General features: G+C 37.0%; 1 protein-coding gene across 1 annotated transcript; it reads left to right on the forward strand.

The window, feature by feature from the left end:
* The first annotated feature begins 1,377 nt into the window (after nucleotides 1-1,377).
* Nucleotides 1,378-9,844, forward strand: LZTFL1 (leucine zipper transcription factor-like 1). Its single transcript, XM_009703692.1, has 9 exons — nucleotides 1,378-1,503; nucleotides 1,983-2,177; nucleotides 2,674-2,734; nucleotides 3,573-3,641; nucleotides 5,041-5,106; nucleotides 5,243-5,320; nucleotides 8,063-8,236; nucleotides 8,659-8,762; nucleotides 9,580-9,844. The coding sequence occupies exons 1-9, from the start codon at nucleotides 1,427-1,429 to the stop codon at nucleotides 9,596-9,598; spliced, it is 843 nt and encodes a 280-aa protein (XP_009701994.1). The 5' UTR covers nucleotides 1,378-1,426; the 3' UTR covers nucleotides 9,599-9,844.
* Nucleotides 9,845-13,323: the final 3,479 nt, after the last annotated feature.

A 13,323-nucleotide genomic window follows, 5' to 3' on the forward strand; every position in this document is an offset into this window, starting at 1 on the left:
TCGTCGTGCGGGAGCCACTCAAGCCGTCTGCTGCTGCCGCCTGCCGTCCTGGGCGTCCGTGCCTCCCCGGCTGGGCCCTGCGGGGAGCGCTGGGGCTTGGGGTTTTTGCGGGATCCAACGCCCCGGTTGCTTCGCTGCGTGTCAGCGTACCTGACTGACGGGTCACGGGTGGCTTTGGCCTGTGCTTACGTGTTCATTTGTTAGTTTAGTTTAATTTCCTTTTGAGGCTGGTTTCTAGGTTGTGAGTTTTCAGCATATGCCTTCCTTTATACCTGTAGTGAACAGAAAATTTTCCCCTAAAGAAAACCCAGCAACAGCAAAGAGAACGTTAATTGAGCTTTTCACGATCTCTCATTTGCCACATGTGGGACTTTATGGGAGACATTGCACTGGACTTGCAACCACATTATGAGAGCTTGTTTTATTTATTGCTGTTTCCTAGGCTGCCTTTATTTTCCAGGCAGTGGAGATCTGTGCTCACGTTTTCAGTATTGTTCATCCAGGTATCGCAGTATTGCATTTTCACTGGAGCTGCTCTGCACAGTTGGATTAATAAGGACAAGGTGATCAGATTGACTGTCCTGAGTTGCTACCTTGCTGTCCCCAATACCAGCAATGCTAAGTACGTTGGAGTAAACGAAATGGACTTCTCCTTTGGTTGCATCAGCTCACCAGGGACTGTGATGAGAAACTCCCACTCATGCCCTGTTGTGCCTCCTTCTGACTCGTGCCGCCTGCAGGAGCAAGATTTATTCTAACGTAATTGGCCGTGCCAATTTCTTTTGAAATAAAGGAATACATAGAAGGGCTAGTTAGCTGAATCTAAAAATGCTTCCTTCTTAATTTCCCCCGGGAATATTTGTTTCTGGGCAATAGGCTGTTGAGAAACAAATTCAAATTATTATTCAAGATTATATGAGAAGTCTTAACGTTTTACATATAAACTAACAGAGAAACATAACATACCTTCCTGTGTATTTTTGTTAGTACATCTATAAAAGATACATCATTCAGCTACATCATACACATGTACATGTAATAGAAAGACAAATTTATCCGAGAGCTTCCTCTCCCCTACAGTCCTTCTGGTTCTGATCCTCTGATTGTTTCTGTCTGACTTTGTATGACTTTTCTGAGGGTACTTGTCACTTGAGGCCTTACTTCCAGGTACTGGTGCTTTTAAAGGGGGACCACTTATGTGACGTATCTAGGGATTATACATATGAAAATATGGTTCTTCTTTAACATACTGGTTAACATGGTAACCCTGTGAAAGCAAGCGCAGAAACTAGTCAGAAGGCAAGTCCTCACAATACTTACGTTCCTTTTTACTTATTTCAGTGTATGTTTGTCTTTGTTCTTATATCCTTATCGACAGGCAGAGCTAGGCCTTAACGAGCACCACCAGAATGAAGCAATCAACTACATGCGCTTTGCTCGTTTCAAACGTGGCCTGTGTCTCAAAACAGTGGATTCTTGTTTTCAAGACCTTAAGGACAGCAGGTACAGTGGGGGATGGTTCTGAGCAAGAATAGAGCAAAATATGCTAGCAAGAGTTGCTGGTTTAAGTGCTTTATGGGATGACTCTTATCTGTTTTTACTTTTGTATGTTCTTAGTGAGGAAGAAAGACCCAATAATTTTCCAAATGTTACAAGTCAAGTCCTTTTAAAACTAAGTTGTTCAGAATCTTAGGAATTAACATAGATATTGACAGCATGGCATTGTTTTATATCTTGCTTCTGATGTCTAAATTTGATGCAAGACTGTAGCTGAAGTAATATTTGTGATTGCAGTGTTTCCAAGAGAAAGTTTAAATACAGGAGCCAATTAGTAGTGCCATGGTCATCTGATAACTACTGACAGTGGATGTTTTCAGAAGAACAGTGCACTATATAAGAGTGATACCTGTGTAGTGAGATCTCATAACAGTGCAAAATTGTTACCTTTATCACACATGACTCATCTTGCCTACTCTGTTTAGGCTGGTTGAGGAGACCTTCACAGTCGATGAGGTGACAGACATGCTGGATGGACTGCGGACTGTTGTACACAGCGAAGTGGAGTCAGAGCTCATAAATACAACTTACACCAATGTTTTACTTCTGCGGCAGCTCTTTTCGCAAGCTGAGAAATGGTACCTTAAGTTACAGACAGACGTCTCTGAATTGGAGAATCGGTAACATATATTGGACTATACAGAATGCCTTTCAATAATAAGAAAACTTCAAAGTGTTGACTGTTTGCATTCTTTTCCTGGCCTTAGAAACCTATTCTTTTGCTATTGTATCGATGATACGTTAGTTTCATGTCCTCCATCTATAAAGTAGCAAGATACGCAAGAATTTGAAATTTGTCAGGAAGATGTTTTTATTGGTACTATTCTTACTTGAATTAATCTGTTAAGAGCAGGTGATAGGGCTTGATGAAAAAGCCATTGTTATCTGAGTAGATTATATTTTAATCAAGGATGCTAAATCTTACAGTTCTGATGCATATACCATACCATTGCATGACATGACCTGTTGCATTTATTGTATTTACATAAGACTTCATTCTGTACTTCTAACAAGAATCTTATGTGCAATAAAGGGCATAGTATCAGCCTGGTAAAATGTGTTTCATAGCATAGCTTTTTTAGTAAATAAATGCCTCCCTTTATTTTTCTTTTCAAGAGAATTGTTGGAACAGGTTGCTGAGTTTGAAAAGTCAGAATTTACGTCTTCGAACAAGAAGGTAGAGTTTTATTTTAATCAAATCATAATCATACATCATGTGGAGTCATGACATGTTTAAAATACTTAGTACTGACTCTTTGTGCGTAAGAGAGAAAAACAGAAAAACCTACCCTTTTTCAAAATAATCCCTGAAAGTCTCGAAAAGTGGCAGTTTGGCACCAAGGCTCACACTGAATTGCCATGGCTGTTTCCAGATTGCAGATTCTGCACATCTGGGCCATACCTCATAATCCTCATCCCAAAGTCAGCCAGCCCAGGGATGCGTTGGAGCGTCTGCTCCTGCATTCCCTTCTCCCTGGAGACTGGGGTAAGACTGGGACATACGCTTGTCCCAGGGTGGAGTCAAGAGCTGAGAAGATTCCACAATACACATATGACACTAGATTATCTTGTATGATTATGATTGCACCTTATTTGGTTTGTAGCGTAAAGGTATATTTAGTTAATATATATTATATTTGAATACTTAAAATAACAAAATAATTTGGAGCTGTGTAAATATTTTTTACTCTTACAATCATTGAAATATTATTTTTTCTGTTTTCTTTACTCCTTTGTCTTTTGGTTGCTGCAGCGTCAGTAGTCTTTTGTAAATTCAAGTTTGCCATCCTTTTATGTCTCTATGCAGCATTTTTGTTTAACTTTAGCTGAAAGTGTAGTATATAACTTAGGAGCCAAGGTACCAGTAAAAAATGAACTTGAAATAAAAAATCGTTTGTTTGCTTTACAAAAGAAAGGTGAATTAACTGTCAATAGTTGTTTTACAGGCTAAAGGTATACTTCTCTTTCTCCTAGAAATCTGTATAATTTAATCTTTACCTTTATTATTTCTTTAGCCCAGTGCAGATCTCATTAAACCAAAACTGGCTCCATTAAATGAAGGTGGGTCAGAGCTGCTAAACAAGGTAAGAAGTTGTCTCTTTGTGCAGTTGTGGTCAGTGATCATTCTGCTTATTCAACTGAGCTGGATAGCTGTGCAGTAATACTTGTATGTTGTGCCTGTCACATTCGGGGGTGTATTATTACCTTGACGTCTATATAGTAATATAAAATGCTAATAAATTAATAAATATTATAAAGTATCTTAAATTTATTGTGTGGTTATGTATTGCAATATTGACTTTCCTTTTGCAAAAACATTTTGGCCTTTGTAATTACTTATTTTTCTATTTAGTGAGGTAAATTAGTAGAAACCAGTATTCAGTTTGTTCCATGCAGCTGGCTGGCTTTCCAACAAGGAAGTAAGTTAAAATATGTAGCTGGCTGAAATCATTAGGTTATTGAACATTTTCTGTATCACTCAAGGTCAATCTTACTACATTCAGTCTTTTTTCTTTTGTTAGTTGGTTAAATTCCTCCTAAAGAAATACACACTTAAAGGATTTGGAATTTACTAGTTTTGAAAATGACTGACTTGCCATTTGCTAAAGATTTCAGAATTCTAAAACACTGTCTTGTATTTAAAGTTATCAGTAGTTTTTATTTCCTTCAACTGAACTTTTAAAAAATGCCACACTTCTTACAATACGCTTTTAAATTATGGGCAGTCAAGATATTTAGCAAGGAGTTGTGTTTTCTGTCTTCTAGCCTGCATTACCAAAATGATCTATCAAGTACAGTGTCTGAATCAAATTGTTGTTATCCGTTAAGATAATTAAAGCATTCAAGAATTCAGACTTGTATTTTACCCATAGATCAATGTAGTGCTCTTTCAAAAATAATTTCAAAATCTGTTTCATAACAATTCTTGTTGAGTATGTGCATCTGATGTCTTTTTTTTTTTTTCCCCTCAAAAATAATTCAAAGTTTATATGGTGAATTTACTCTGACTGATAAAACATGGTTATTTCCTGTGACACAGAACCTGATTACCTGCAGTAACCTGGTATTTGTCTCTTTTAAACAGGAACTATGAATAAATTCTTACTTGCCTGTTGATTGAAAATACAAATGATGAGCAGCAATGAGATTTGCATCTCTGAATGTGCAATTTTCTTTATCATGAATCTTGATACTAACAAGATGCTGAGCTCGCTAATCTCAATTCAGTAAAGCATGAACCAAATTTAAGTGAATGGTCCTATGTATTACAGTAGAATTGGAGGCTTAAATTTCTTGCTGACTGAGGCAGAAAACACAATAAATAAATGGATTACTGATTTCTTGTGAAGGCCATTTTGATAAGCATTCAGAAGCTTCTTTGCTTTCCTAAGCCATGAAGCATATTTTCTTACCTGAAATATTTGGAAAATTCAAAATAGCACAAGGGTGTTCACAAACCATTTCTTGTTCGTTAACCCAAAGACAGTTGCTTGTCTCCAAGAAGAAAATGAAAAGTTGAAGACCAGACTCAAGACCATAGAAACACAGGTAAATTCCGTGTAAGCTTGGATACTTAATGCTGTTTACATATTAAAAAATATCTAAATAAGAATCCCATGGTTGTTACTCTCATACTTTCAGTTAAAATAAGTTTCTGATGTTTTGTGTTTTCAATGTATCACAGGCTACAGCTGCACTAGATGAGAAGGCCAAGCTAGAGAAGTCACTGAAGGATTTACAGATGATCCAAGGAGATCAAAAGGTAAATATAATTAAGAATTCCTCCACCACCACCCCGGGTGAACACAACTGTTGCCTGTACATCTAAAAAGTTGGTCTATAAGGTGTGTTTCTTTTCTGGCAAATACAAAAGTTCAAGTTAGTATTGTCGCGTTCTTGCTCACATTGTCTGTTCCAGCTGCTCTGTCATCAGATAATCCAGAACATGAGTTGATGTTATATGACACGTATTTTGTGTCACATAGACCATGATAAATTATTATCAGAAAGTATTATTCCAGGTACTATCAGGAGGTAGTATTTCACAGTTCATATTCTCAGGGGTGTTATTTGTATTAACAGATACAGATTTATTTCTGTTTGTTTCTTCCTGTTTACTAATGAAAGAATGATATCTAGCCTGGGTTTTATAGCAGCAATAAACCGCTAATTCTTTCACACCTTTGTCACACTTGATATAGGCATGGACAAGCCAGACTTGCTGCTTCTCACTTCAGACTTTAAAACCTAAATACTTATATGTAAGAGTCCAAATGTCAATGATCATGGGTCAGATGGCAAATGTTTGATTTTTTTTTTTTTATTATTTTTTTTTAATGTGGCTGTACCCATATCAGCATACTGTCAAAAAAGGTTTACTATTTACCTTTACTCCTTGAAGTTCTTAAGCTTTTTTGTAAATGAGGATTCAAACATGGTGAGTTGCTGCTGCAGGAAAAAAAAAACGTAAGAAGCTAGAAGTCATGCAGGTTGACACAGATAAATCTGTTCAGGTCACCTTAGTATTTTTTTGTTTGTAACTTTTTATTTTGTCAATAATTAGAATTTTCTAAAGTTTGTTTCTTAAATTTAAAACATTTCAGTTCAGACTTTTAACAAAATTAGAACACTTTAATCCGATTATTTTGAGAAATTGACTCTTTAAGATTCCTGCAGTACTTACCGATTTGGAAGTGAAGTTCAATATCATAAAACATTTCCACTTTAATTTTCATATTTTAATCCCAATTTCTTTTTATTTTGCTTTCTAACTGGTTTATGGTATGTACTTGGCTTTCTTAATATGTTATAGTTTTATCTAGTAACTTTCAAAATCTGTATTCAATAATACTATTTAATAGGGAACTTGATTTATCAGTCTTGGCAAATATTTTCTTTATCTGTTTTGTTAAGGCTTAAATTATTAAAGGTTTAAAATATTAAAGGGGTTTATTAAAGCTTGGATAATATTGTTTGTCGTTTCAAAAATCTGGAACCAAATGTCATCCTACTTTTCTGGTTAAAGATGAATTGGCCTCAATGTCAGGGCTGCTGAGTACCTTCAGTTTCATGTCCTAATTTGCTCTCTATAATCTGTCACTTTCTTCTCCAACTCTTACATTTTCTATTTCCAGGCATATATGTCTTGTTGAATTGAAACTAGCTAGTAGACATAGTGCTGAAATGTACTACTTTATTTAATCAATTAAAGTATTCGTTGTTTGGAGAAAGTGCTGAATTTTATCTGTTTTCACTCCACATTTTTATAGGCTGGGTGTCAATAAAATTGTATGAACCCGGTTGCTCGTTAAAGCAGTAGTTTTCAGACTCTTTGATTAAACAAATGACTGCCAAACCACAATGGTTCTTAAGAACCAACTCTTAGCTCAGCTGATTTCTACCTTTTTTTCTTTTCTTTTTTTTTTTTTTTAATAATAATTAATACAGTTCCACACACCAAGTGTGAACCACAGTTTGGGAGTAACTGCTCTGTTGGATGGGTTTCACTTGAGGATTTAGAATTTTTGCATAATTGACTTACGTCACAGTTTAGAAAAATGATCACTGCCTATTCTGATCTGAAACATAATACAATGTACGGCTTTTCAGCATTGCAGCCTTGGACTCTGTCTCAAAATTCAAAATAAGCTTTTCTTCGGTACAGGTACTATTATCAAGTGGTTTCCTGTGCTCAAATCTTACCATCGACATAGAAAAAGGAGCAGAGCTTCCTTAGTTTTAGATTTGTGATCTTTTTAAGGTGCTGCTGGTTCAGCCTCATCCTGAGTCACTATACTTTTGAGAGTTTGAAGTTGAGCTTTTAAACCTGAGAGGTTTTGTTTGTTTGTTTGTTTTCCAATGGAAATCCATAGAATAGTTACATAAATATAATGTTTTGTGACCCAGAACTGATGGCCAGAAGAGTTTGGGTTGTTTCTTCTCACAGGGAAGCAGGAAAGTTGCTTCACAAGCAACTGTGGAGGCTCTTTTTGTAATGTATCTGAGAACAGTGCAGTATCGGTACCTGGTTGATAATATGAGCGTTAACACTTTCATCCTTTCCTACCTTATTACAGTAACAGCTTTTGAAATGCCTGTGGTATTTTACCTGCTTTAAAAATACACTATTGCATAGACATTCAGATCTTAAACTGTAATTTCCTATTGCTGTATGCTGAATAGCTTCTTGTGATATGCTTCATCCTGTGACTTCACCTGATTCCTAAAGAAGTGAAGTAGAAGAACTTGAAATCTTAACTTACCAGAGAAGACATTCCAGCCCTCTTCAAAAGGCAATTATTAACAATTTTTTAAAGTTATAAATTGGCTGGTGTTTTAACTATTTTTTTTATTTAAAGCACTTCTAATTTAGGCTTTACAGGAATAACATGAACATAATTATTAAAGATTAAGATGCACCCACTTTGTGTGGAATTTTGCACTTGACATTTTAAACATTGTTTCTCTTGCATTTGACGTATTTCAAATATTTCTTCTGTTGAAGACTAATGGAAACCAGGATATCACTGAACTGGAGAATAAGGTGGCAGCTTTGAAATCTCAGTTTGAGAAGACTTTGAATGACTCTACTGCAAACCAAAAATTCTTGGAAGAGAACTTGGTGACAACGAAACATGACTTGCTTAAGGTTCAGGATCAGCTATCCACAGCTGAAAAGGTTAGCATTTTATTGTAATGTATAGCCATTTTAATTGATTAGTAATTTAACCAGCATACACTATGGGATGCAGAGTTTACTGGGTCACACTTGTGCCTGTGTATTTTTGTTATTTCAGTGGAAAAACATGTTATACATAAAATAGCAAAACCACAACTAGCTGCATGATTATAACTACACGAATACTTAAAAATTGCCCATTTGTCTGCATAGAAAATTTTAGCCTGATTTCATTAGAAAATAAAGTTTGTGTTTCTCTGTCTCTCCCAGTAATCTCATTTGAATCTACTAGCAGACTTCATCTAAATTTGAATAAGTTAAAGAAACTACTATTCTGTAAATTGAGGAGGAAAAGCAGGTCATCTTTTTTAAAAAGCATATTAACCTGGTTTTCATAATATGTTGATGTTATTATTATGTAGGAATTGGAGAAGAAATTCCAGCAAACAGCTGCCTATCGCAACATGAAAGAGATTCTCACTAAGAAGAATGAACAGATAAAAGATCTACGTAAAAGGCTTTCCAAGTAAGTGATGCTGTTCTGTCCATCCAAACAGGATGCTTGTTCTGGATCCATGTTCTGCTCCCATTTTATTTTTATAAATGTGAAGCTATATCTAAACCAGACTATAAATTTTCTCTTTAAAAGAATTTCCAGTGGGCTGTTCCCTGATTTTTGACAAGCCTATCCTTTTAATGGATACTACGTGAATAGGACTGTGTGCAACAGCAGCTACCGTATAGCAAGTGTTTAGAGAATTTAGTATGGAGAGGGTACTAAATATTCATGGATGTGCTAGACAAGTTCCCAGGTGCTACACACAGAAATACAGATGGGAAATGTACCAGATCCTCTAGCATTATCTTATTTCTTCCACGCTTATTTGTGGGAATGAGAGGTGCACAGTATGTAAAGAGGGTTAGGCCTGTGCTGAGTAAAGAAAGATGCTTCATGGCCATTATATGGCGTAGAAGACTTATCATTCTGCAAGTGTCAAGTGAGCTTGGCAACAGGGATGCCTTAGACCGATGCTGTAGGAGGGCAGAGGTGAACTTAAAACTTCTGTTCAAATTTCTGCCTGTATTTTGGGATTTGTAGGCAAGTTCCTTGTCATTCCCTCATTCTACTATTTGGTAAAGTAGCCAATTTTAAGAATAGTCTGAAAAGTATATACATTTGTCTGTGCCCTAAGTGATACAGTGAACCTTGACAGGAATGCATCACTAGTGGGAGTTATTTATTACTTGCGTTTCGTATTTCCTTTAGATAAAAAATATCTCTTGGGTATTTTGTACTTGGTTTTAATGATTTTTTTTGTTTTTATTTTTTTTTAAATCCTCAGATATGAACCAGAGGACTAAAATACCAAAAATGTCTGATCTATCTGAAGCTGTCATAGAAAGAGAATGTAGACTGGTATTATTTTTTCAGTAATATTTGTTTTGAATGGTATATTTTTTGCTTCTAGTGCTTAAAATAACTTTTTATTAATACTAATAACACACTGAAACACCTAACTTACTTCCTTGAAAACCTACAATTTATAGGTATTGGTTTCCATAGACATGTTTTTAATTGTAAACCATCAACATTCCTTCAGAAATAGCAAACAGGAGCTTATTGAAGAACTGAGATAATTCTCTACAGAGAAAGGAGTTTATTTTTGTTAAGAAAATCAAAAAAAGGAAAAATAAGCATTAGGGGGTTTTGATGTCTCTGAGGCGGAAACTGCCGTTGTCACTTTTGTATAGTTAATGTAGCCATGAAGTGGCATTATATGTGAAAATTCCATCAGTGGAAGTAACAAGTAGGAGGAGAAAAATGAAACAGGCTGATTCGGTAATGTTATTTCATTTCACACTGGATGTGTCATACCTCAGCAAAATGTGGTCAGTAACAATTTGCTAGAGGGTGTTCATTAGATAGTGAGGTAAATGTGCTTCATAGCAGGAGCACTGGTCCTTTCAAATAAAGCCACTAATTGAAGCGTTGCTTTTTCACTTGAATTTGTTTGAAACAAATTTGAACATCAGAAGACAGATTCTGATTTTACCAGTATTCTTAACGTTAAGATGATAATCTGAAAACACATAGGGAAGTTGCTAGTGGAGCAACTTTCTTGGGAAATAAGTTATTTTAGATGTTTTCATCTCCTTTCTTAATGTAACCTCACCAGAAAACAGCTTACTTCTCTCAAGCCTTTTACTTGTAATCCTCTGCCTTGTATTTGTCTGGCAGCCTCTTAATAGTGCATTCTATTGGTTCATCTGTCCCTGTTCATATGTATATTGTATTTTACTCCAAATAAATGTTTTCAAACATTTAATCTTTATGGAGCTGTCATTTCGTAGGAATTATTTGTATAGCTCTTTTTTTAATATCTGTGGAAAGGAGTGGCAGAGCAGTAAAGAATCTTGCTAGAAATGCAAACATGTGAAATACAGATTTGTGCACCAAGCCACACCGCATCAAACAGCTGTAGAGAAGTGTACCAGTGGTGGGGCTGGGAGGAGGCTGCTGTGGGTTACAGAAACTGGCGTTTAACAGTGCTTGTCTCGGGAGCTGCCTGAACTGAAAGGGATCGCTTTTCCTCATTCTTTCTCAAACAGGCAAAGCTGTTAAAATTGGTTAAGCGGTGATGCCCCAGCCAAATCTGCCATACACGTGCAGTCTATAAGTTCTTTTATTGTCCTTTTCCCCCCCACTGGTTAAGCAAGATTGGTTTGGGATAAAGTCCTGTGTCTGTAGCACGATACTATTGCTGTAGCACAATAGTAGGGCTTTGTGGGGTGACATACTACTCATGCAGTGTCAGTTAAATTCATGAAAGGTATTATTTTGCCCCTTGTACAGTCACTAAAATGTAAAGTTCTTAATAGGGATGTACCAAAGAGCTGTCTGGGTGAATATTGTGTTTTTCTTCGTAATAAAACTCGCTTTAATGAGATCAGTTACTATTTCTAAAATGGCAGGTAAAGGGTGAAGAAAGGCAGAGAATCTCGTGACTTCTGCTAGTCTTCTCTCTTCTGATAAATGTTTGGCTGCTGACTCAGCTAGAATATTGACTCTGTGATAGGCCTTCATTATCTGCTTAGAAACCATCTCGACAATCAACTTCATTATATGGGTCTCAGTGAAATAAGTTGGCTATAGATAAGCATGGTTACAGACCTTGTTATCGCCTCAGATGAGCAAGGCAAATCTTGCAGAGCACTGTGCAGTGTAAAACTGAAACATTGACTTTGATTACCTGTCTTGCAGACTGCCCACTTGCTGAGTATGAGATCAGGGTGATGCTGTCATGGGTTTGTGTTGCACAATGGTTAAGTAAAGGTCTTGTATGGAGCTCTTGATGAAAATGCATCATCTGTCAAAGATGATGTACCTGTCAAAGACAACCTGGAGCATTACGCAGCAGTGGTTCTCTTTTTGTTGAGGTAGGTACAATATTCTGAAGATGGAGATGACATTTAAATCTCTCCTGGCAGTGTCTGATGTTTCTAAAACTTCACTTCTTTCCCTGGGGGGTAAATTCTGCTTTTACCAGCCTTTGTTCTTCGTAAGTTCGTTATACTCAAATAGATTTCATCCATTTCTTCCACTTCAGCTGTTAATTCCCTAGTTATGCCTGAAGGGAACGTTTAAAAAAGAAAATTTCTCTATAACTGGCTGATCTGCAGGAATCAAATCTCTTTCAAACTGGGTAGGGATTTTTTTTTTTTTGCTTGCAGACTGAAGAATATTTTCTATGGAAATGAAATCTGGGCAGCTCAGCTTTGCTAGTATTAACTCTGACAGCTAACAAACAACCCTGTGCTCTAACCATGACTTCAGTTCAGCGGTTGGTCGTTAATAAATGAGCCAGCAGTGCTGCATGTTGCCATCTTAATGAGACAGTATATTACCTGATGTTCTTTAAATGTTCATAAAGTACTCCTTAATCTGTTTTTCTCTTGTAGATAATAGCCATTTTTTTAAAATGTCCTAAGACGAATACCGATATATATTAACACTTCAACTGCAAGCGCTCCTCTTTATTTGATAGACTGATGTAAGGACAGCTGCAATTTGGACACTTCCCACAGACCTTGGTTTTGAGAAATCCACAGTCATCTGCCAGGCACTTAGATTTCAATCCAGCCAAAAAGTTCTTAAGATTCCTTAGTTTGATTTCCCTCTTCTGGCATTAGCAAGGACAGCTCTTGGCTTCCGCGTGGTACCAAATGCTGTGAAACAAATAATCCTTGCTGCCTCAGGAAACAAATGTGAATCGCCTTGGGGTGTCAGGTGGCTGAATGGATCAAGCTTGAAAAGTTTGATCTGTTCTAGGAGGATGTGCCTTTTAAAACATATTAAAAAACCAGCTTAATGTAACTTGAAGGTAGGTCTATGTGTGAGCAGGTAAGAATTGTTATTGTAATTATTATTGTAAACATTTCTAACTGGCTTTGGGCAGAGAATGTGCCCACGGGAGTTACCCTGTGACTATTAATTTTGACAATGTCCCAGTGAAAGCATTGGCCTGGGATTCCTGCCCTGCTCTGGCCGCCTACAGACTCTCCCTGAAGGCACCTAGATCTGCCCTCCTTATCAGAGTCTCCTCTGGGACATACCCTGAAACATTAGGCAACCTGTTTGGAGTCAACTCTTCTCCAAATAAAGGTGGGTAGATACATGTCATTCTGTTTCAGCAGTCTTAATATCTAGAGACTTTTATTTTTTAGTTGGTATTTTTATGAACCTGTCGATGTAGTGTCTGTAATGGTGTAAAAGTTGTACTGGTGATGCTGAGGTGTTGATGCAGGACTCTGACGGGGCAGCTCCCGACTGACAGGTGCTGGTGAACAAGAGAGCTGCCCGGAGACCTTCCCAAACTGCTGGCAAGCTTTGGCAGAGAGGAAGCATCAACTGGCAGAAGAGAAGCAGAAGAACTGACTGAATAGGCCAGGTATCTTTTTTGTTTTGGTGAGGTGCCAGTTTGTGGCTGTTTCGTTTTACACAGGCCAGTTCTGAGGTCTGGGTGAACTGGGTGCAATTCCGTGAATCAGAACTGCGCTGAGTTCACCTTCGTGGAGGGAGTACCCTG

The sequence above is a fragment of the Cariama cristata genome, unplaced genomic scaffold (assembly GCF_000690535.1).
Source record: "Cariama cristata isolate BGI_N322 unplaced genomic scaffold, ASM69053v1 scaffold39137, whole genome shotgun sequence".
Classification (NCBI taxonomy): domain Eukaryota; kingdom Metazoa; phylum Chordata; class Aves; order Cariamiformes; family Cariamidae; genus Cariama; species Cariama cristata.